This window comes from Morone saxatilis, unplaced genomic scaffold (genome assembly GCF_004916995.1).
Source record: "Morone saxatilis isolate NCDOM2014 unplaced genomic scaffold, NCSU_SB_2.0 Contig4, whole genome shotgun sequence".
In the NCBI taxonomy this organism is placed as follows: Eukaryota; Metazoa; Chordata; class Actinopteri; family Moronidae; genus Morone; species Morone saxatilis.
This window is the reverse complement of record NW_023339984.1, coordinates 11,795,242-11,820,022: the sequence shown is the minus strand read 5'-3', so window position 1 is coordinate 11,820,022 and position 24,781 is coordinate 11,795,242. Positions and strand designations below refer to the sequence as shown.

Genomic DNA, 24,781 nt, shown 5'->3' with positions numbered 1-24,781 from the left:
CATGGTGTCTACAGGCCTATATGAAGTTGTAAATTCTCTTTAATTCAGCAAACTGCAAAGACAATATAGTCTTTAGGTCATGAATAAAAATACATTTCTAAATTTTCTAGTGAAGAAATCCACCATGACATCTTGAAAGATCTTCTGATTATCCAGTTTAGTTAAATTTATCCAAACATCTTCAATCCGGTTTTCACTCCAACTTGTTGAAACCTGCTCACTGATCTGCTATCTATGCCAGGGGAACTGTATGATATACTGCCAGGCGAACAGGGCATGTGGGTGGTGAGTTTAAATAAGGTGGTATTAGGTAAAGTGAGTGTGTGCCAAGCTTTTTTATTTTGCTGAGTGTTTTGTGTCCAGATCCAGGAGTTTGAGCACATCAACGGGCGGTGGAGTCTTCCAGAGCTCAAGCCTGAGGTCAGCCTAGACAAAACCTCCTCCAGGGCCTCCTCTCCCGCCGTGAAGACCGCCACACCCACCCCAGATGCCAGCTATAACAACACACCTTGCACCTCCAAGCCAGGTAACCAAACATACGCTCACCAGATCCAGCAGGGGGCACTCCATGTAAAGGGCTCCAGATAAAGTTTGAGATGAATATAACTTACACTAGTGTCTGTGTGTGTTGTTGTTTATTTGTCTGAACATATGCAGCAACCCCTGCTCCAGTAGACAAGCTAGAAAAGAACGGAAAAGAGGTAGAAAAGGAGGAGGACAAAGAGGAAGGCGAGGCTCCGTCTGACAAAGACAAAGTGAAAGAGAAGGATGAGGGGAAAGAGGTGGAGAGCAACAGGACGGCAGACCCTGAGGAGGTGGGACACTGTCCTCAAAACAGCTGAAACATATATGTTCTGTGGTTTTCAGAGGCCAATTACAGTGTGTTCTTAATCAGCTCATTATTGCATTTTTATACATATGCCTGGGCTTTGATCCATTTTATGAAATATTAATTTTATCAAGAGAAGCAGATGGAGTTTAAAACCTTTACACCTCCTTTTAAGTCACATTCCTGAGTTACTTGTGTTTTACCACACATCCCATATACTTGACATCACTTTCAACAACTTTCCAAGGCACGCCATCGTATTTGTTTTTTTTTCCTTCCTTCCCGTCAGGTTTTTCTGCTCACTTTCATACAGCTTGAAGATAAAAATAAACCTTGTTATTGTGTGGCAAACGGACTTAAAATAAATTGTGCTTTCAATGGAATTAAAGTGGCATTTTCATATCGTGAAAATCAAAGTGGCTGCCTGTCAGCTAGAAAAACACAAACAAAAACCACTGCTGCATGCTCTGAAAAATGGTCGTCCAAAATGTTATGTTTCTGAAATGAATAGCAAAAAGGCTACAACACAGAAAGAGACTGATGCGGTCTGTTTAATTACAAATTGAAAAAGCTGTAAATTGAATAAACTGACTAAACTGAATCAAGAGTAATAATTAAATTCCATAGCTTTTCTCTGTAACGTAAAAGCCATATCATGCAACAACAAAATAGTCTAAATAAGTGAGTGATAGCATTTTGTGCTACTTTCCATAGCTTTCCTCTTCGACAAAAGAGACATCACAAACCGCGTCTCCTAGTCAGAAAGCCGAAGGCAAAGAAGAGAGCGACCTGAAAGCGGAGAAGAAAGAAACTGACACTCCAACAGAGGAGAAAAAAGCACAGGAGGAGAGTAAGGAAGAAACAAAGCAAGACGCAGAGGTCAAAGAAGAGAAATCAGGTTAAAAGAAAAACACAGAAAATAAACTTGATAAGCTGTGTATGGAGAAATGCAGGAAGTCCTTGCTAACTGTAATGTTTTGCCCTGCAGAAGGAGAGAAGGCGGCGGAGGAGAAGGAAAAAGACAAAGATGCTCTCACAGCAACGGAAGCGTCAGATGGCAAGGATAAGCCCGAGGTGGCTGATGTGAAGAAAGGTACGTCTCACACTGTCTGTGATACTACTCTCCTGTCAATACATAGGCACTTTTTTTTTTGCTAAATGATACCTTTCCGGTCTTGTAACAGAGGAAGTCAAAGGTGAAAAGGATCCTGGGAAAGAAGTCAAAGCAGCGAAGGAGGAGGCGCCCAAGGGTAACGGGAAACCTCCCATTGAGCGACCTCGCTTTATGTTCAACATCGCAGATGGCGGCTTCACTGGTCAGTTCTGATTTACCTGCAGCGGTTGTGGAAAAGAAGTAAATGATCTATGTGGCAGTGCGCATGCAGCAATGCATTGTAGGGGTTATCGGTTGTGTGAGTTATGTGTTTTAAACTGGGACACGTGAAGCACACAGCTGGGAGTAAAACAAAAAAGATGTTTACGACACATCTCATCTCACGACTCAAGATGGTTGCATGAGGGTTAAAAATACAGTACTGTGCATTGACAATGGAGCTGGAGAGAAAAATACAGCTTCAACTATTGCAGAAATGCTAAATATTTGATGATTTCACGTTTTCAAATGTAAGAGTTGGTTGACAATACTTTGGGCTCTAGGATATCAGTTCTTTTTATGTCTTAAAGACCAAAGGATTAATCAAGAAACAATAATGAAAAGAAGTCTTGGTTGCTGCCCTAATTGACAACATAGCACTCAGGTAGCAATTCAGGTAATTAACTTAAATGACAAACCTGCAGGAAACTCTTTCTGTCACAATTTTTCACTTAAGTTGGAAACCAGTAATTATGGTAATTCAGATATTACATGAACGCAGCAATAGCCTCTTGCTAAGATGGAAGTGATTATGACCTGGAGAGGGTGCTTTGTTTTCAGGCCTAGATGATTGTTTTTTCCTCCCTGCCTGAGGTTTGGTAAAGTGACCCTTCTGGTGGGGACAGTGTCAGTCCTGCAAAGACCTTCCTTAGATCTCAGAATAGAACAGCCGAAGACGATCCCTGACAGATCAAAATAATGTCGGCTAATAAAGATTCTAGTTGCAAGAACTAAATTGTTTTATTTCAATATTTTAAGTATTAATCATATCCCTTGTCATTAGATATTCGAAGAGATAAAAGGCAAAAAGATAATGTAATTTAGCTTCTATTTTAAGAATGGGAATATCAGCTTTTTTCTTCAATAAAAAAAACTCCCTGACAGGTGAGGAGAGAAAGGTGAAAATAACTTCTTGAGTCGTCCAAACAAGTCACTAAGCAGTCCAAACAGCACGGAATTCACGACTAATACAAAAAAACATTACCCTTGCTTTCCAGAGCTTCTGCACAAAAGCAGCAGTGAGTTAAAATGATCTCCACCTTGATCACCAACCCAGAAAAAAGCTCTTTGTGCTGTGGAAACACCTGCAGCCAGGTTTCAGCTAGCTAAGCACTTTGAGACCAGCCTCGTTTTTACTTTGTGTTGGCTTCACCCCGCAGAGCTGCACACTCTCTGGCAGAATGAGGAGCGGGCTGCCATCTCCTCGGGGAAGATGAACGAGATCTGGCACCGCCGACACGACTTCTGGCTGCTGGCGGGAATCGTGATGTATCCTTGACAGCAGTTGCCCGGGCGATGACCCGGTGCGTTTATTTTTCTATCAGCCAGCAGAAGCCCGGTGTAATAAGTCAACAAGCCAGCCAGAGCTCAGTAAACAGCAAACTGTGTCTGCTGGAAGCTGATGTAGTGGCTCATTTAGTTCATGTTGTTCTCTCTATTATGGTAATTAAGGCCATGCAGCATTCACATAAAACTCTGTTTTCATTATTCTGCAAGTAAATGCTGAGGCCTAGTTAGGCTGAAATAAAAGGAGAGAAATGCTCTGTTTCAGAAGCTGACTGAAACCTATTTTGTGAGAAAATAACTGCAATTTTGTATTTTAAGGATGAATAATGGCATAAATCCCCATCCAAAACCAATGTTAAGCTCAAAGTAATGGCTCAAGATTTTGGGAAATTAACTTTCATGCTTTCTTTCAGAGAGTTAGAAGTACGGTTGCCACCTTCAGTGTGGAAAAATAAGGGACACCTTGCCAGCGGCCCCATGCCCGGAGGATGTAAATCAAGCGGGGTGTCTGAGGGTCTTCCCCCATTAGATTTTGAGAGTCAGACTTCATTTCCTGCATTCTGGTGAATTTTTATGCACCAACTTTTATTTCAAAATCCTCAGCTACTCTCAACATAAATGTCAAAGAAAGAAAGAACCACTAAAAGTAAGGAACAGGTGCATCAATTATACTATATTATACATTTCTGGTTGTGTATGAATAAAAAAAACAAGATAGTGAGCTTTAGATGTGCTGGGAGGCATATTTTTAAAGGCAAATTAACATATTTTCAAAATATTGAACTCTAATTCTTCTTATGTGGTTCATAGCTTTCCTTGTTTGGCATCACTGTGATGTTACTTTAACAATATTGGGCAGGGAAGATGATGGCCCACACGATGGCCACACTATCTCTTACCCAATGAGTTACATGACCCTTGACCCCTGCACCAGTCACGGCTACGCCCGGTGGCAGGACATCCAGAACGATCCCCAGTTCGCCATCGTCAACGAGCCTTTCAAATCGCAAGCGAATAAAGGAAACTTCCTGGAGATGAAGAACAAGTTCCTGGCTCGACGCTTTAAGGTAAGACGTGGCTACAGTTGCAGCTTGACTTCCAGAAGTAGAGACACATTAGATTTTTTAGATTTATGTCGTTTTTTATTTGATAAATAATATTTCTTCCAAAAAATAACATGTTTCTCTATAAAACCTTGCAAAATTTCTATTTAAAGCAGCGACAAAGAACTTTTTGTTCATTCTGGCGGCCCCTGTGAACAAAAGCGGTACCGTTTCCACTGCCTTGTTTCATTGATTTCAAGGGTAATCAACATTAAGAACGACTATATAGAAATAGCCAATTTTCTCACTGATGGTCTGGTGTGCTTATGTAGGTCATACACAGGCATCAATATTAAATTGAGACTGTTTCATAACCAGTTAAAAACTTAGTAGGTAGGTTCAAATCTATGTCAAACTAGGACACGTTGTGGTTTTTATCAGAAAAGTCTCGAGGTTTAAAACCCAGCATTACTTTTCCACAAACACACTATTTTAGTAACATTTCACAGAGTCTTCGATCACCTGACTTGTTCGATGGTCGGATGGCGGATGGCGGATGCCCCTAGACCCACATATTGGCTGGATGGTATTGCTGACCGCTGCATTTCTGGAACAGCTCTCATCCTGTTTTTGACCGGCTCACATGTTTCAGATCCTGCCCTCAACATCCTCATTTACTGTATCTCTGTCTCTTTTACTTTTCATTATTTCTCGTTATCTCTCTTGCCAAATTATCTGAGTTTTTTTTTGTAAGTCGTCAATAACGCACAAGGCAGGGCAATTTCATTTCATTTTTCCCCACACCAATTCCGCTTCTTATGTTTTTAGTTGTAATTGTTGTGTAACATGATAAGTTGTGCAACACGTTTACAATAAATAACTCCTTTTTACGGGACAAACACCCACAACTGTATGAAACCTCAGTTCCCTTGAAATTCTTGCGTTACTGTCGCTATGCCAACCAAGACACAGATACATTGCTTAAAAGTGTCAGAAAGAGTCAATGAGAGACGATTGGAGCAGTTTTCAGACAGGCTATAATAAGAGTGGGGTGGAACAGAGGGAGGAATCAAACTTAAAAGAGCTTTTTAAGCCCGGTTTGATCTTTTTTGTCCCTGTATCCATGTTCAAATGTATCGTATTACTTTTCCTTACATTACATTAGTGATTTCCATCTAAAAAAGGCAGGGGCATGTGTGATATCTTCATACTTCTCAGTGACTGTGCAGGGCAGGATTTATAAGTTTTATATATATATATATATATATATATAGACTCTCTACAACTCTGTCTCTGAGGAGACTGAAATCTGGAGCAGTGTGCTGGAAGACACTGACCTGCATAAGAAATAATAGGTGTCTTTTTTCCTAATCTTCTGTAATTGTTGTGTCTCACATCTTTATTTCTCTCATTCTCTTGCTGTTTTTAATTTTTTCTCAGTCACATAGAACTTAGATATAATAGTATAAATCACAAACTGGGGCAACAGTGAATAATTCTTCATAAATTAACCGTATTTGCCAAAATAAAACACCAGTGTTTGGTCCCAGTTCCGTATTTGATACTAGGGTTGTGAATCAAACACAAAACACTGCATATTGCCTTTTGAGAAGTGAAACTCGTCTTTGCGGTTTAATACCACGATCGATGTCTCGATTAATTTTTTATCTCACCATTTGAATCTTCACATATTTGTATTACAGTTTAACTGACTTACTTACTGACTGACTAAAAATCTCTTGTTTTTGGAGTGTGCTGTTGATGGAAACTAGTATCCCACAATGCACTATATAACGGAAATTCTCACAGCTGTAAAACATTAAAACTAATTGTTGATAGTGGCGAGATGGTTGCGGTTGATCTCAGACCAAAAAAACAAGTTTAAAATCTTTGGTAAAACATTTTGGTTTCTGTCTTTTTTTTAAGTAATATTTCAGTTTTACATTCATCATAAAAAAATAGTTTAAAATGGTAGAGATGGAAAGTGCAATCATAGTTTATGCATCAAAATAAAAGTCTTCGGTATATTTTCATTATACATCTGAACCTTCACTTCACTTGGTGATGGAGAGCGATGACTTTCCTTGTTTTGTTTTTATTTATTTATATACTTTATAAGGGTTTAGCAAACGTAAGGAAAGGTTATTCTTTTTATAAATCGACCATTGTGACGTTAAAACATCTACAATGAAAATAATCCCTTTGTCTTCATATTTAAAATGCAACATAAACATCTTGACACATAAAAAATAAAATAAAATGGACTTTGGTTGGAAAAGATGCACCAGATATGACCAAAATGTCGCAATGAAATTACACTACAAGTGACATTGGACTTCAATACGTTTTCTTTCTCTTCTTTCCACATTCTGTAACTCCAAACCTCCCGACCATCCTTTGTCCTCCAGCTGTTGGAGCAGGCGCTGGTGATAGAGGAGCAGTTGCGACGGGCGGCCTATCTGAACATGACCCAGGACCCCAGCCACCCGGCCATGGCGCTCAACGCACGCTTTGCAGAGGTGGAATGCCTCGCGGAGTCACACCAGCACCTCAGCAAGGAGTCACTGGCGGGCAACAAGCCAGCCAACGCTGTCCTGCACAAAGGTCAGGGATGATGCCAATAATTATTTCCGAAATCTGTGTGTAGAGTTAATAAAAAAAGCTTATTCAGTGTGTGCGAACGGAGCAAACAGAGAAAAGTGAGGAGAGATTGGCAGACTGATAATCACATGCGTACAATAAAAATAGAGATACACATCAACACATCTCCCAGCGCTGTTGTGCAATCAGCGACCGAATCGCTCTGCCTGGAGCTGACTTTAGTAAAGCCAGGCAGATAAGCTTACACCATGTTAAGTGATAGCTCCAAACATTTCCTAACTGGCTTCCTGGCAAGTCTGTCCATGTTTATGTCGTTCTGTCGAAAGGATAACATGCTGAGTACGCCACTGCACTACTGTTCTTGTTTCTTGTCTTGTATTTCTGCACTTAATGAGTGCTCATAAACATTTTTTTTTTATCAAATTGTCTCCAGTCAGTCATTGAGTCCATGTACGGATGTGATGACAGAGGGGAGAGATAATAAAGGATGGGAACAGAAATGAAAAATAGTAAATAGCAAAAAATAAGAGGAAAATTAGCTTTTTTTGGAATTAATCAGCCCCAAAAGTAAAGTTATCTGGAAAGATTAGACCTTTAAACTGACTATTTATTGAGTTCGGACCCTATAAATAATAATAAGCCACATAGTTATCATCATATTAACTTTTAAAGTACTTTTCTTTTTTTACTTTTTAGTGCAAAAGAAGTCAGCTTCTCAAGCAGCTTTTAGAGTTGAAGTGACTGGACATTAAATGAAATAATATTACCTGTTTTTACTTTCTAATGTTGATACTGAAGTAACTGAATAAATACGGTACCAGCTCTTGAGTTCAACCTTCAGGAAGAAACGCGGATAAATCTTTCTGTATTAATCAACAATGTCTCAAAATAAAGCATCAAATCACAGATAAGAGGGGTAAGCATTTGTTGTTGTTATTGCAGTGTTGAACCAGTTGGAGGAGCTGTTGAGTGACATGAAGGCTGACGTGACCCGGCTACCGGCCACGCTGTCCAGAGTCCCGCCCATCGCCGCCCGCCTGCAAATGTCCGAGAGGAGCATCCTCAGCCGACTGGCCAGCAAGGGCACCGAGACGCACACACCCCCGGTCAGCCGCCTGCCTTTTCACACACACATACACACAACACACAGCACACCACACACCACACACACACACAGACATTTAAAACACACGCACCAAAAAACAGCCACACTCACAAGTAGAAACCTGCTCGAGCTGCCTGCAGTGGAAAAATAATAGATGGAGGACGGCCAATAAAAACACAGAGCCCATTATCTCTGTCATCTACCTGTGATTTTTCACTCCTCAACAGTTTAGTCAGCAGATTTCTTTTATCATCCTATGGAACCTAAAAGTGTTTTGTCTTATTTCTCTTATTGTTATATTTTCTCTTTCTATGAATAACTTCCTACATGCACATAATTCCTGACAAAGAACTTCTCTTGCTCTGTGCAGCCCATACCTCCGGGACCCTATGCGACTCCTCAGAACTACGGAGCCCCCTTTACCCCCGCCCCCCCGAGCGCACTACACATGGGAGGGGCCAACTACAGTCAGATGCCGCCCGGATCCTTCATATCAGGTCAGTGTTTGAAGCTCCATCAATGAGCATTGCCAATTTTTGCTCATTTTAACTGATGCCCTAGAAATGTGGAATTTTGGCATCTATACATTTTTGTTTTTGTTTTATTATTTAAGTCAATACACTGTAATTAAAAGCTGCCACAAGCAGGTTCAAATACACACATTTGTGTGCGGAAAAATGTTTTATCTTACTTAGAAACTACTTCATGGATCAGTTAAGAGGGAGCATTAGGCTTCATCTGCCAGTGCGAGTGCTTTATGTATGAATCTGTGAGTGTGTGTGTGTGTGTGAGAGGTGATTGTGAACAATCAGTAACATCAAACATCAAGGCATCCATAATTATAGTATTCAAGGTAATTTACACAAGAATACCAGCACGTTTGATCTGTGTGACACTGGCAGTTTAAGCCTGATTTATGCTTCTTTGCGGAGGTGTTCTTGCAGTCTCACTGTAGCTGCCTCTGGCATGAGAACCGATTTATAGCTCTGCGGAGAATTTAACCTGTTGATTGATGTAGCAGCACAGCAACAGAAGAATTAGTGCTTTATTATTGTTGTGCATTTATTATACACCTGATGGATTTATTTAGTGATAGAGGATGATTATGGAAAGATTTTGGACCAGAAGTCGCTTTGCTAGCTCAAGTTAAAAATGTGAATTTGTCAAAGTAATTGTTTTAAAGGGGCACTCCGTCAATTTTAGTTCTTTTTTACTTGTCGTAAGGAGTAATAGCCTGTGAGCTGTTGTATGATGTCAAGGAATAACCCTGATTTTGTTATTGCATTTACCAGACGAAGAGGGTCTAACAAAAGACTCGATTGCATTATGGGAATTGTAGGATCCAGTGTTTTTGTATCTTGACCCACTCTAGGTACTAAAAGACAGGATATTATGGCGTGTGCTCTGCTCGATTTTCACCGTTGTTCTTTTAATGTATCTCTTGCGAGGCTCACAACTTTGTGCAAGGGGAATACTAAATCGCTATAGCGCTCCTTTAAGTTATAGAGAGTTACGATTTCAGCAAGGAGGTTTGCACCCAAAAAACTTTACTAGATCTCAAAAATATTAATGTGTCAAACATTACCGAAAAGAAAACAATCTCTAGCAGCATCAGAAATCTGAAAGGACACAAGCAGACCACCAATCACAGTTCTGGTGGCCTCTGTAGCTGCAATGTAGTCAGAGTTTTGAGGGGGTGCACATCAGCTCCAGCAGAGCTACAGCGCCTCCACGACACCCTGACAGAGAAGCACAAACCTGGCTTTAGAGTTCTGGACTTGATTACTTGGCAACTTTCACTGCTGATGGGCAAGACCAGTCCAAAATGTTGCTTCTATTTAAAGATATCATCTGAGGAATCCCAGCTTTATATGGTTATGTTGTTGTGGAAAAACATTTAGCAAAGAAAATAAAAAAAAAAGATTCCAGGCTTCATCAAAATGACTGTCTCTGGGAATTGTGTATTTCAGGAAAATGTCTATGCGCTATAGTCATGTGATCAGTACAGTGTTATTTAACTCTTAAATTTCAGTATAATCCTTAAATATGTGGAGTAAAGAATTACCTGATGGCTTCTAAAGCAGCACTGTTTTAAGCACTTTGAATAGACACTTTATCTCTCTGAGCAGCCCAAGTTGTGAAACCTTCGAAATCCAGAAAGTCCATATTGGAAAAAAACCATCTGTAGCAGAGTTTCTGATGTGGCTGCCAGATAGACACCTGAAATAGACATTACCAAAATCAAACACAAACGTGCTGCACTGCTATATTAAGGCATTTTCATCTATTAACATGTCCGACCTCAAAACCTCAATACTCGGCTCAGCAGTACATTGTGCAACAATAAAGCACAGTCTGGAGTGCTATCAAACCTGTCCGAGGAGTATTTTCTTTTTCAAGCATGTTTATTTTCTCTTTTCAAGTCCTATTGTGGCTCTCATTACTTATTGATTTAAAAGCCTTAGAATTAAAATCATAAAAAAAAAAAATCTGTTTTGGGTTCTCGTCCAACTCCCCTTGCCTGCAGTCTGTCAGAGCACACTGGCAGTTTGTGAATTTATTTTCTCATAATTACTTTGGTAACAGCATATGCGCAGCAGACACAACTCTCCGCTCTGCGTGTGTATTCGTGTTCGGAGATGTTTAGATAGCAGAGCTGTGGCAGAGATAACTGGTAAAACCTGATATTCCCCAATAGCTTTGCCCTAAAAACCACAACACCCAGCTTTTCTCTCAGTGCTGCGCCTGCCTCTTATTCGGTGTATCTTGATTTATGTAATTGTAGACTGAGACATCTGTCAAAGGCATTGCATTTTAGAGAGCCAGAGCCTATCTCTGAAAATGTCATTATGCTCAGCCTGTCTGAATCTGGCCATGCCAAGAAAACATTCGGACTTTGTACCAAGGTATTTTGAGAGGGACAGAAACCGCAGAAGGAGTTTGGTTGTGTAAACGTCGTGTTGTGACTTGTGAACCGGTGGAGGGCTGGGCCCGGGCACTGGCTGTTCAGAAATAGTTGCGCGCGAGTTGTGTTACTCTGTGGGTTTTTGCTTTGCGGGGGCCTCGCGGCGAGCAGCTGAGCTTGAGCACAGGCCGAGCTGAGCCGAGTGCAGTCTGAACATCCTGAACTCTGGCAGGGCACAAGCACGCGGCAAATGAGGCCACATTTACGGTCTTGATTGGGGTTACGCTGGTTCCTGACCGTTTTAGACTCAGCCAGGGAGGAAAAAAGTGAGCAGGAGGAATGGACGGAGTTAAAACAACAACAATTCTCTGATTCTGTGACCTCCTAGCTCCCCTCCATTAATAGCCATCTCCTGAGAGAAGCTCCCTCACTTGTATACACAAAACATGTCCAGAAATATGCATGTCTGCCGTGGCACTTTTTAACTTCACATCTACCACTTTAGCTGCACTCTGTGAACTTTGCTACACAATGTAATGATATACCAAATGCTCCAATGAAGGATTGTTTTGTGCTGTCTCACACATGGCAATATCTCAGCGTTTGCTCAATATCTTGAATTGCATTTTGGAAAACCTGTTTCAGCCATCAGTACTGCCATGAGGAAGCTACTCATCTGCACTAAAAGGAGTCCCACATTCTAGACAAAACTTCACCTTTTAGGGACGTATAAATTAGTGAGATTGTCCTTCAAGTGGAGCACACTGGTTCAAGCCCTCATGACTGCAAGCACCCACCCTGCTGAAGTGTCCTTGAGCTGGACATTGAACCCCCCGCCAGCTGCAGTAGCTCCCCTGACCTCTGACCTCCCTGCTGAGGGGGGAGGCAAACTAAAAGACAATTCCCTACGGGGACCAGTAAAGTGTCACATTATCCTGCTCCCCTCTCCGAGTCTCCACTACAGTCTGCCGCTTGTCTGCCCCCACAGAAGCCGCCGCCGCTGCTGGGGCCACCGGGGGAGCTGCATGGGGAGCCGCCGGAGGGTCATCCGCTGCTTGCCAGAAGACCAAGGAGCACGATGTGGTGCAGCGGCAGCGAGTGGTGGACCTCTGGAAGGACGGCAAGTCAGAGGGGGCCATCGGGCAGGAGCTGAGGATGCCCAAGTCCACAGTGCACAGCATCATCGTCAAGTACCGGCTCAGCAACACGGTGGAGAACCTGCCGCGCAACGGGCGACCAAAGAAACCCTGAGGGGAGGAGGAGTCACACTGAGGGGATTTGGATAAAAGAAATCCTGGAATGTAACAAAAATGGAGACTGAAAAAAAGAGTGGAAGCAGAGAAGGAGAGACGAAAACCTGAACGCATGAAGAGGAAGTCCAAAAAGGGACCGAAGGACAGAGCACTTTGACACTGCTGGAATGTGTGGAATATAAAGGGAGAAGTGAAGCACATGGGATGAATCGCATAAGGAAGGGAGGCGAAGAAAGGAGAGGACATGAAAAGTGAAAAGAAGTGGCGGCACTTTGATGCAAGAAAACAAGCAATCGACTGCAGAGAGAGTGGGGGAGAGACTTTAAAAATAAGAAGGGAGAGGTGAAAAGCTGGCCCCGAGATCAAGCACTAATGATGCGTGGGGGGGAAAATGAGGCAGAGAGACAGAAAAAAAAGAGAGATGACCTGTCTGGAACAAACAAATTCTCGAATAAAAGACAAAAGGCGCTACTGAAAAAAAAAAAGCCCAAAAATCTGACTTTGTGGAGAAAGATGTCTGGACTAAAGAGAGGAGGGGGAAAAAGACAGTATGTTAATGTAATCACAGGTTTTCAGGAATTCAGATATGAAGGCTGGAATGGAGAGAAATGCAACAAAGGAAGATATTTTTTTTTTTAGTTTTTATAACTCTTCAGACGGATTTCTCGAGACTTCTTTTTTCTGTTTCTCCCTCTGCGGCGAAAGAGATTTCCCCCCGGATCAATTCTTCATCCGCTGGCTGACTGAACAAGCCTGTCCCCTCGCTCTGACCCTGTACTCCCTCATTCCTCCACAGTCCTCCACTCCTCCGTCTCTCTTCCTCAGTCTCACACACACACACACACACATATATACAGTATATATACACTGTGGACCTCACACACAACCTAGAAACCTGCAAAGAACTTAATTTATCTGCTGAGTACAGATAGATGAAACCTAAACTCAGAATAGGAAGGGACAAACTGGACTCAGATAAACTTGCAAAAATGAAAAGAAGGGGGGGAAAAAAGAGTTTTCTAAGTATAAAACACTACTTCCCATGGACTCTTTTGCCCTAGCATTCCTGAGTCCAACCAAGCATAGAAGCAAGAACCATAGATATTAAAAAAAAAAACTTGGACATTGCCTTTAGTCCAACAATCAGTAGCAACATTGCTCTGACTGATTCTGATGGACTGGTATTGAGATATGTACTGTATTACAAAGCATATTTACTATTGCACCTTTTTCTTAGGGGTCACTTAAAGGGAAATATCACTCTGTTTCCTGTTTTTAAGCCTCATCACAGTAAAAATCAGTATTTATGAGCGGCTCTTCCCCAAAGCTGAACACTGTAATCCCTCATTGAAAGAAAAAGGGAGACTCACTTTGAAGCCCAAAGAGAAATTTTTTTTGTTCCTTAAGCTTCTTTATTGTGACAGTGTGATGGATTCCACGCTGGAAAATGTCCCCCGATCCCCGAGAAAATAAAACACTCTGGACTGTGTCATCGTTTTTCCAGCTCGGTGTGTGTGCAGTAGAGCTGTATCAGTGTGACATCCCAGACTAAAGAGCAGGACAAATTCCTCTGCCTCGTTTCTGGAAGGAAGAGAGGTGAACAGTTACACAGTCCCATCTGTTCTACAACATAGGAGTATTTTTAAGCTAAAATTGAGTGGTATTTCCCTTTAAGCTAAGGACTTAAAAAGACCAGAGGAGTTTGGCAGTGGTGCGGCCTGCAATGAGAACTCTACTGTACGTGTGGAGGTTGAGGAATGCTGTATGTGTGTGCATGGTAGCACTGCCATTTTTATCAAAACTAGGTTGTTTTTTTCAAAATATGTGCAAATATGATACCTGAGTTTATTCACTAATTCCAAAACAACACAGTTTTGGATTACTTACTTTCAGGAAGGTATGAATGTTTTTCTACCAAACCCCAAAGTTTTTTGTATTTCTCAATAAGCTAAACGTCTCAAATGCTAAATATTGTCTTGTCCAAGCAAACGTCCAAGAATTTTTAAATATGTTAGCAAAAGTATAACCTAAAAGCTGCACTAATCAATACTTTTATATTAACAATGGATGAATTTAGTTTGTGGATCGTGAAAGGAGTCACTCATGGTGAGACTCTGCAGTTTCTCTCGTTCAGCTCGTCTGAACGTTTAAGCATATTTCAGATCACAACTTTACTGTTTTGCTTCAGTCTCAACGCTCTCTTCAACATCATTTCCAGCTGCAGGCAGCTGTTTTCAGTGAAAAAGCTCTGATAAACCCACTGTACACTACTTGCCCAGCACCAAACATATATAGCGACTAGCTGGTGAGCATAGTGGAACATTTAGTAGCTGAAGAGCCAGATAATTCCTTCAGGAGTTGGTGGAGGCCAAAACTGAACTAAAAGGACTCATAAGGTGGTCGGAAACACTCCAAATGAATTCTAATGTTGCTCTGCTGGGTCTGTAAAGAGGCAACTATTTGCTAACTTTAATAAGGTGACTTTATAAATGTTGCGCTACCCCCAAGTGCTCAAAAAATCTATTAATGCAGGTTTAAATCCAGAAATATGAAAAGAATAAGTAACCAGGACGAATCTGACCAAGCATTTTATGCCAATTTTCAACACTTTACAGTTTTCAATACTCACACTTCACTTTTAAATCTGTTTGCAAGAAAGTATTGATGTGTGCACGCAAACAGAGGAGCATAAACATGCATGCAAATTACTTTTTTAGCAGTGAAATCTTTGATGTTACATCCAAACTCTTGCAACACATGGGTTTATGGAACTGTTTTCAAGTCTCAGTTGGACCGACTCTTAATTCTAAAATCAAGCCTGAGCTTAGTTCCTGAACAGTTGACAGTTCAGAGACAGAAGGTTGTTTCTGATGAAAGGTTTTGGCATAGATACACTCACGCAAAGCTTTTCAGCAAGCAAAAATGCTGCGTTTCCTGCCAAGATGGCAGCGTTCACTTCTATCAGATAGTAGGCAGGACCTACAGGGGAGAGACACAGGCTGTCATGTCGGCCAGGAATGTATTTTATTGCCTCTCTGGACTCGAGAAGCTCCATCCAGTGCACTCCCAGACTTTTAGCCCTCATAGACAAATAAAACGGTTTAAGTTTTACGAATTCTTAGAGATATGAGTTTATCACATTTTTACTGTAACTACAAATATCACTGCCAAACTAATTTGGGACACAAAGATGTTTATCTTTAACAATGTCTGCTGCTACTGTGAAGCTGCAGGCAGGCTTTAGAGAGCGAGGGATTTAAATGAAGAAAGGGGAGGAGGACGGACGGAGGTGAAGGATCGCAGACTTAAATGTACAATGTTGGACGCCGCAGAGGGAATCTGTTATTTGGTGTGATACAAGTGCTTCACTGGATTCCTCCTCCTGTTTTATCATAACAGCTTCTTTACCTTTATCTTGTATGCCCAACTGGTGCTGGATTTTTGTGAGGCCAATACCGATATCGATATTCAAAGTTATACTCCTTAAGAGTCTGCTACACCCCGGTTACTGGTGATAACACCAAGTGTGGTTTAATACTACGGCAAGCCCTCCTACTCAGTCAGACATTCCACAGAAAGCAACTGGTATATCTGTTTACAGTGCAGCCAAACAAACTCACATTTTAATAACAGTTGCAGTCAGCACTATCCTCTGTGACAAATGCACTGTGTTTCATGTGACTGCTCCACAATAAAAGCCAACCCTGTGTTCACTAGTGGAACGCTTTTAATGTGAAACAGCAGCAGTAGGAAATATTGGATTATAGTTGAGGGTAAGAGAGTAAAGAGTAAACAGTGAGGCTCATATCAGTGAGATGAAAATAAAAACAGTCACACTGGATTACGTGCTACATCGCTTCAGCCTGGGAATGGCGTACTCCGCCATCGTATACTTTGAAGGGCAATTACTGAAAGAAACGCGGATCAAAAATCCTAAGAATTCAAATTTTAAGACGTTTTAAGAATCTGATAAAAAAAAGTATTTCTTTTTTTTAGATAAAAGCATAACAAAAACTTTTAATAAGGATCCTTTAACTTGGAACAATTATAAAATAGATATGTCCTGAGCAGGACTTTTTACACTTGACAAATATACTTGTGAGCGCTCTCTGGTGGACAAAGTGTTACTATCATGTTTAGCATTTCTATACTGCAGTTTCTCGCTGTATCGGTCTGGATCTATTTTGTTATTCTTTCTCCTTTCAGAACAATCTACAGTTTTTTTTTATTCATCTTTCTTTTCCACTTCTCTCTGTCCTGCTCCTGCACCCATAATTCCTCTTGCTCTTTCACCCAGTCTTTACCTCGATTTGTTTTGCTTCTTATCAGATTTTGTCTGCCCCCCCTTGCACTCACACGCACACTAACTCACTCTTTCTCTTCTTTCTCTTTCTCTCCATCCCCTCTGTTGGCCTCCACTGGCGAAATGCCATACGTTTTCCCATAAGTGGTCCCCCTCTCGTTGTAGACGCACAGTCGCACACACACAGTTACACCCCACACACACACACACACACACACACACACACAAACGTCTTCAACTCAATTCACTCCTTATCACATCTTTGATCTGCACCAGTGGTGTTATGACAGTTTATCTTTCCCGGTGGCGCGAGTGAGAGAAGTGCGCTGTTAGTCTATTCCTGGCTTTGTTTTGAAAGGAGCGCTAAACTTGCTGTTCCACTCCCTGAGCAGATTCATGATAGCGCACAAATGTGAGAAGCACAGATCCCTTTGCTGGCCAGCTGTGCAGTCGTGAAGAAAGCAGTTAATTTCCGTGCATGTGTGCGTTTGTGTGCCTGTGACCTCATTTGCCTGTGTTGGTGTGTGTGTGCGAATGTGTGTGTTTACTCATTGCCGGCCTCACTTTCTCCTGGTTAACAGTTATGCATTCTGGGGTTTTATCAATATTGTAAACATGATACTGTATATGTAATATGATAGACTGACGTACTGTATTATGCAAGTTTGCTCATTAAAAAGATTATCAAAGTATTATCAAGCATGCCTGGATGGAGTTTGTTTGCTTATGCGTCAAAACAGTTCTTTTAAAGGTGTTGCTAATACTGTAAAATAATTAATTGTGATACCTTGGTTGGATTATTATACATAAACAAGAGCAAGATGATTGGCAGGCTTCCTCTCAGCACCAGAGATGTTTTTAGTGCGGAGGCCAAAAGAAAATGAAGGCCATATTGACCATAAATTTTGCTTTATGTTGCAAAAGAGGATGTTACAGCTTGTCACTCTTATCAACTCCTCCGCAAAAGATTTCTCTCTTGATTTCTTAAAGAGAATAGAACAACATCAACTCTTTCCATTTTTCCATTGACTATACACAAGGCTGATATTTTTTATTGGTTTTAACCATTTTTAAAAGGAGTAGATAGGTGCAAAGACATTTAGGCCTCAGAATTACCACGTTATCAATGTTAAAATGCTAAAATATACTGCAGCACCTTTAAAACTTTGAATAACCGGGTGCCCCAGTAGCTCACCTGGTTGCGCATATATACTAAGTCTGAGTCCTTATCTCAGCAACCTGGGTTTGATTCCAGCCTGTGGCCCTTTGCTGCATGTCATCCCCTATCTCTCTCCCCCTTTCCTGTCTTCCTACGGCTGTCACTACCTATTAAAGCAGTGGTTCTCAAACTGTGGCTCCACTGGTGGGGGCACAGAGGCTGGAAATAGAGCCATTGCAGGTGGAGTGAAACGGAGTTGAATGAATATGCAGGGGAAACAAACAGCAGTTTGCCGATTGTGTCGCTACAGTGTCGGACCTGTTGGAAACCACTGTACATCCATAGATATCCAAAAGAGGTCCCGACAAGTTTGTAACAACTTCTAAACTAAACATACAGAACAGGATCCGGCCCAGCGGTCTCTCCAACGTTGGCTAATAGTCTTAAAAATGTGTCTTAATTTTTGTGTTTGCATTTGTGCGTTGCTGTGTGTGTAAGAATGGACGAGTTACAGAACTGAAACTCTGGCATCTCTCTTTCTCCCCTGTAGTGTTGAATGGGCCTCCAATGTCTGTAAAGAAGGAGCGGGAAGCAGAGCTGCTAGTCAACCGGCGGGAGCAGCGCAGCGGAGAGGTCATCTGTATCGACGACTAGACTACACACACACGTACACGCTCGCACATACACACACACACTCATACTGAAACCCACCTGCTGCAAAGATATCTTCAATTTCTCTACAAGAAGTTTTCTTAAACTTAACTCTGCTGACTGGTACTCCCTGAAAAACTACAATCACACACACATACACTACACATGTGCACTTACTGTCCACGGACACACACATATACACACACACACACACACACCTGCAGTACAGTCCATATTGTCTCATAACTTCTTGTGACCTTTTCTTGTCTGCCTCAAACCATGATACTCCTCATAAGCGGCCTCTTCATACAGGCCTCCTCCTCCTCCTCTTGGGATGCTTCTAACCTCATCTACACACACACACACACACACACACACACACACACACACTTACACACACAACGCTCAACCCACCTCAATCCTAGAAACCTTTAGAACTCTCAATAGACCATGTAACCTTCCTCCTCCTCCTCGCCCGGTCTCTAAACTCTCGACAGGAAGCTGCATGTGAAAATCATTTCTACCGCCGCACTCCATCCCCTGAAGCATGCTCTAATCACAATAATGCTGTCTCGTGGAAAGGAAAAAAAAAAAAAATGGTGTCAAGCTGTGCCTACAGTGGTTTTAATACTGTTTCTAATTCTCCCAGAGAGGCTGAACCTCTTTGTTTCTCAGTCCGAGCAGCTCCAAGCACAGCTCCAGCTTCTTTTTTTTTTCAGCCTTTGGTTTTGCTTTTTCTTGTTTCTTTTTTTTTTTCAATGGTACATGTTCAGATAAACACACGCAGCAAGATATGATAATGATAATTATATTCAGGACTCGTTCGACCATGTTAAGTATTTGCCGCCATCCCATCCCGCTTCCCTGGTTCTAGTTTATGTACAGAGCTTCGAGGTATTTTGGGGGAAAAAGGCCTCGCGACAACGCTATTTTTCAGAAAACCTCCTATGAATGTTTATAACCTTTCATAAGCAAGTCAGTGTTATTAAATCCTATCGATCACCCTGAACACTCCTCTTGACGCCTTCCCTCTCCTCCCTTCCCCTCTCTCGCTCAGTCTTTTTTTTTTTCAAGTTTCTATTTCTTTCTACAAAAATCCTGTGATATACTTTGCATATTTAAACAGCTCATTCGTGTTCTTTGTGTTTCTACTCTCGCGATTATGAGTATTGTTGTCGTCGATGTTGCTGTTGTTCTCGCTGTTGCTATTTGAGAAAGAGCTTCTACCAAAAGAGACATTTTTTTGTAACTATGGAAAAAAAAAACGATACAGTATGTGCGACACACAATGCACCTCTTTGCCATGTTTGTCCTATAACTACAAGAGAACGCAAACGAAGAAGTTGAGCTAACTTCAGAGGTAGATATATTACAAGAAAACTAATTTTTCTTGCTTACGTTTTAGATTTGGGGCTTGCAAATGACATATGCATATATAGAAAATAGGCCATATGTAACCCTAAATGCTTCTCTGAGCAAAAAAAAGAAAATGTATACTCTCTAACCCGAGTAAAAATACACGGTTATCTTTATCTGGAAAATCGGAGGCTGGAAATCCATTTTATATACTGCATCATTAAAAAACGCCTTAATAAACATAGCTGAACAAATGTAAAGTCATCAAACTGAATAAAGAACCTGATGTCAACCTGTAAATCCTAGTCAGAGTCAGATTTAAGTTAAAAATAAAAAAGATAGCTACTGTAGGATTTAATTTATCCCATAATTCCCGGACATTTTGCACCGATCTTCCCAGGAAATAGTCCAGTTTTCAAATTATGTTTCATACAAAGGTTTTGCAACCCCTGAACTAAAACGTCAAAAACAAGCACTTAGTTCTTTCTTTTTTTCACTTTTACTTTGTCCTCCAGAGTTTTCTGTTCATTTCTGGGTATCTTGTGTCACTGTGTATGTAGTGGTGCCAATCAAATGATGAGTGGCAGTGAAACATGTCAATGATGACGCATCTCCTTTTTTTTTTCTCTTTCTTTATTTTTTTTTTGTTTGTAATAAAACTGAATGAAATGATAAAAAAATAGCGTGGATTTTTTGAGATGGTGTTTGTATTACACACACACACACACACACATTGTTTTTAGCCCACTAGTGGTGTGGCTCAAGGGATGGCAGTGTCACTTGGTCATCCATGATGGTCCAGACTGAACTATCTCAGCAACTACTGGATGGATTGATGTAAAATGTTGACATTCATGGTCCCCAGATGATAAATCCCGCCCCTTTCTCCCCATTCCTATCACCCAGCTGTTGCTATCGATTAAAGGTAATAAAAGCCAAATATCTATATCTATATCTATATATATATATTATATATATAAAAGGTTTATATTGGTAGTATTGAGTTAAATGTCTCAACAACTTTTGGATGGATTGCGATGAAATCTGCTACAGATATTCAAATTCCCTCGCCTGACTTTTCGTACAGCGCCATCTTCAGGTCAAAATTTGTTTGAAATTGTAATTTGTTCAATACTTTGGTTTACATTCCCATTAGCCACAGCTGCACTTTGTATTTAATGTTAATTAGCTAATATTAGCACACTTACATTATACCTGTTAAACAGCAGCATGTTAGCATTGTCTTTGTGCGCATGTTAGCATGCCGACCTTAGCATTTAGCTCAAAGCATTGGCATTACGGTAGCACAAGTAAAAGAAAAGTCATTAAGTCAGAAAATGTACCTAATGTCAATTATACTGTATATTATAAATTGAATTTTGGGTCTATGTGTGTGTGTGTGTAAAACATAGAGTATAATATCTTCTTAACATTAACCATCCTCAGATACTATACCTGTCCAAACAGGGCTGTGCTGGTGCAGCAAAACCCCCCAGAGTGCAGTGAACTCAACAAGGTTGCATTTTACTGCTTATGAGGGTTGTTGTTACATCTGCCCCTGGGCCATCAGCTTCAACTACCTGACTACCAGCTTTCCCTGTGTGTCTGTGTGATTGTCTGCAGGTGCAGCTGGAGTGAGGGCAGAACCTCCAGCTGCAGCTCATCTCCATAATGAAGCCTTTTCAAATACTCAGCCTTTTCCACGCTGTCAGTCCGTAGATTCGGCTACCACCTCGTCAGTCCCGACTCTGGCCTCTGCGCCTTCCACCTCGCTCTGACCAGTCTGCAAATCTGCCCACTCTCTGCTCCTCTCCGGTTACCAGCTGACTCAGATTCCCCCTTGGATCAGCTCACTCTGCCCTGCTCAGCCCTGACATCCCTACTTCAGCTCCCCTCATGAGTTTTTCATAAATACCCTTAAACTTCACGACTGTGCCCATCTGTGTCTGCCTCTGGGTTAACAGTTGTCTTATTTGTTTCTTTTAAATGTTACATAGTCTTACTTTAAAATATATTTTAAAATACTGTAATCATCTTAATTGCCTCCCCTTATTTTTTAGGCTCCACTTTGGTCTAAAAATTATAAAATGAAATGTTTTCTGTCCTATTTCCTGTGCGTATGTATCAACTTAATATGAAACATGTAGCAGCTTTTAATCTAAATGATTCATCTCAGTGTAAATAAAAGCCTGTGGGTTGAAAAGGGCTTTAAAATGTAGCATTTGTAAAGCAAAAAAAAAACCCAGTTTGAAGCATAATTTGCTGAAAAGTGTGCTCTATTTAGCTTTCCATGATAAATGAAGGCAAATAAAACTTAACCTCTAACTAAACAAATAGAGAGTAGTCGTTTCCAGAGACTAAAGAATTGCCGTCAGTCTGCTCTGATGGCTGTGGATGCTGGCTAGAAGCAGGAAGTGGCTGTGAGAACGATGCAGTGATTCAGTGTCTCCTCTTCACAGGCCTTTATCACACTTTCTTGTCTCCCACACACAAACACACACACACACACACAGCAGAAACCTTGAAGAGCAGATGGTTAGTGATTCATGATGACTAAAGGGCAGGAGTCATTCCGCTCTGTTATTCAGAACAGATTGATGCCACCTAGTTCACTATTTACTGTTATCTCAGCTTTATGATTCGCAGTGCGAAGGTTTGGAGATTGGGTCAACTTCCATTAAGTGCATTCTGACAGACTCGTTATAGATAATATATTGACTGTCTTAGGTGAATGCTCCTCTGTACTGTAAATTTGTTTTACATTTTATGTTTATGGCATGTAGCTGATGTTTTTATGTGGAAAAATGTTCAGGCAGTGCTTTGGTTTCTTACTTCAGAGGACTATGTATGATATTGTTGAAAATGTAATTAAACTAGTTCACAAAAGACACATAAATTCACCCAAATTAGGTAGTACAATCTTCAGATGCTATCAATTGGTAATATTTATATATATAGCAACAAATTAACTTATTTAATTTAACTTGCAGACTTTGCAGATTTATGGAATAAAATCAAGGTCAAGGTCACATTTATCCCAATAATGATAAATATAGCTATCATTAGTACATAACATTTCCTACATTTGTCTGAATTAATTACAGTGGGGATTCCTGAATCCCCAAAGAGGCCCCAAGATAAATCTGTATGGTCACAAGATAAATAAATGAAAATGGATAAATACTTTTTTCTCTTAAGTTTTGCTTTTCTTTTCTCTTCTTTTAGCTCTTTTATAGCCTATAAAAATCCTTCAAATGCAACAATATGAGAAGGAAAAATCAAGCCTTGTTTGAACTGATCATAACTCATACCCACACTAATAACATGAGCATGAACATAATAGCCTGTGATGAGGGGTCACAAGCCAAACATGACAGTATGACCAGTTTAAATGTGTGGTTAGACAACATTGTAGCTATACAGGGTGTTTAAGTTGGTAAGTTGTTCAATTTGAGGACATTTACAGCCATACTTTGCAGTATGTGTGCTATTATTTTGATAGTCTGTCTTATCAATTTAAGTCCTCACAGTCCTTTTAGCTCTGTTTTGGTCTCTACCAACTCTTGAAGGAAATATCTGGCTCTTTAACTGCTACATGTTCCACTGTCATGTTTGTTATCATAAAAATATTATTTAGCACTGCTTTAAATGTATTGTAAATCCTCTCAGTTTATATATATTTTTTTCCCAAAATGTACTACTTTACATTTCTGCCAACCTTCATTTTTGAAGACATGCCAAGCAGTTTTTTCTAGTAAAAAAAAAAACACAAAAAAAGTTTTATTCAACCATTTAATGATGAGGAATTCAGAAGAAAACTGCATCTGCATACATCATCCATTATTCAGAGAATTTCTTCAGAAGACTTTCCGATGTTTGGTAATAAACTGCCTGACATTTAGAAAAATAGGAATGGGGCAGGGAAGTGTGTGAAAACTCACCTGTGTGATGTGTGTGTGTGGTGTTGTGGAGGGACAAGGCTGTTTTTCCCCTCAAAGAAAAATTCATCTATGGGTTCAGGTTTCAGATTCAGGAAGTGAAATTTTAGATGGCTCTAGTGCTGTGGAAGACAGGGATGTGTGTGTGTGTGTGTGTGTGTGTGCGTGCGTGCGTGTGCGTGCAGAGGACACTCAGGGGATTCAGTGTGTGCGTGTGCGGTCTGATCGGTGCTGACGGGGAAATATGAGGTGCAGGGGGGTGGCGGTGGCGGTGGTGGTGGTGGGGGTGAGTGACACAAAAGGGAAGAGGAAAACGATGAGGAAATCAAACAGGATATAAAGTCTACACTTAAAAAATCTGACACATTTTCCATTTGAAAACATGAATGTTTGGCTCCAATTAAAAACACTACGTTCTCTGCAGTAAAGTGCTGAGGAGAAACCAATGCGGTCCGTCCACAAAAACTACTTATAAACAAGAGTGGGAGTGCTGAACCCACTGCTAGAAATACACACTGTTTGTATTGTAGCAGGGAATATTACAGAAAGCAGCAGCATACGAGAGAACGGAAGGAGTTTCATTTCTTAAAAAGAGATAAAAAATAAACAAGTGACAGTCTTACAATGTGACTGAGAAACCTATCAGAGGAAAAATCAGGAGCTTAACGTGAAAATCTTTCTAAATCAGAAACCAGAACTTCTCGGTTATTGTCTGTGAGGTTATCAAGATGTGTGTGTGTGTGTGTGTATATAACCCATGTCTGCTCCACTGACAATAAACAGCAGAGACTCAGGGGTGCTGGTTGGATCTTTTCCATGTTATTTCAGAGCTCAGCTTTGGCTGGGACAAACTATGCTATTTCTGATTTTGTGAAACTAATTCAATTTGAGTCACTGAAGGGCGAAAAACATACAAAATCTATTCTATTATTCAACATTTTCAGCTATGCTAATTGTGCCTCCGTGGACGAAAATGCCT

General features: G+C 40.7%; 1 protein-coding gene across 1 annotated transcript in view; it reads left to right on the top strand.

Annotated features, from left to right (window-relative positions):
- Positions 1-16,756, top strand: part of chd3 (chromodomain helicase DNA binding protein 3) — a gene marked incomplete in the record, with an annotated part of 34,500 nt that extends 17,744 nt beyond the window's left edge. Inside the window, 11 exon segments of the mRNA XM_035675604.1 lie at positions 364-526; positions 658-815; positions 1,544-1,727; positions 1,818-1,922; positions 2,014-2,145; positions 3,362-3,470; positions 4,423-4,555; positions 6,940-7,135; positions 8,075-8,238; positions 8,608-8,734; positions 12,131-16,756. Coding sequence (XP_035531497.1) covers positions 364-526; positions 658-815; positions 1,544-1,727; positions 1,818-1,922; positions 2,014-2,145; positions 3,362-3,470; positions 4,423-4,555; positions 6,940-7,135; positions 8,075-8,238; positions 8,608-8,734; positions 12,131-12,393 — 1,734 coding nt within the window.
- Positions 16,757-24,781: the final 8,025 nt, after the last annotated feature.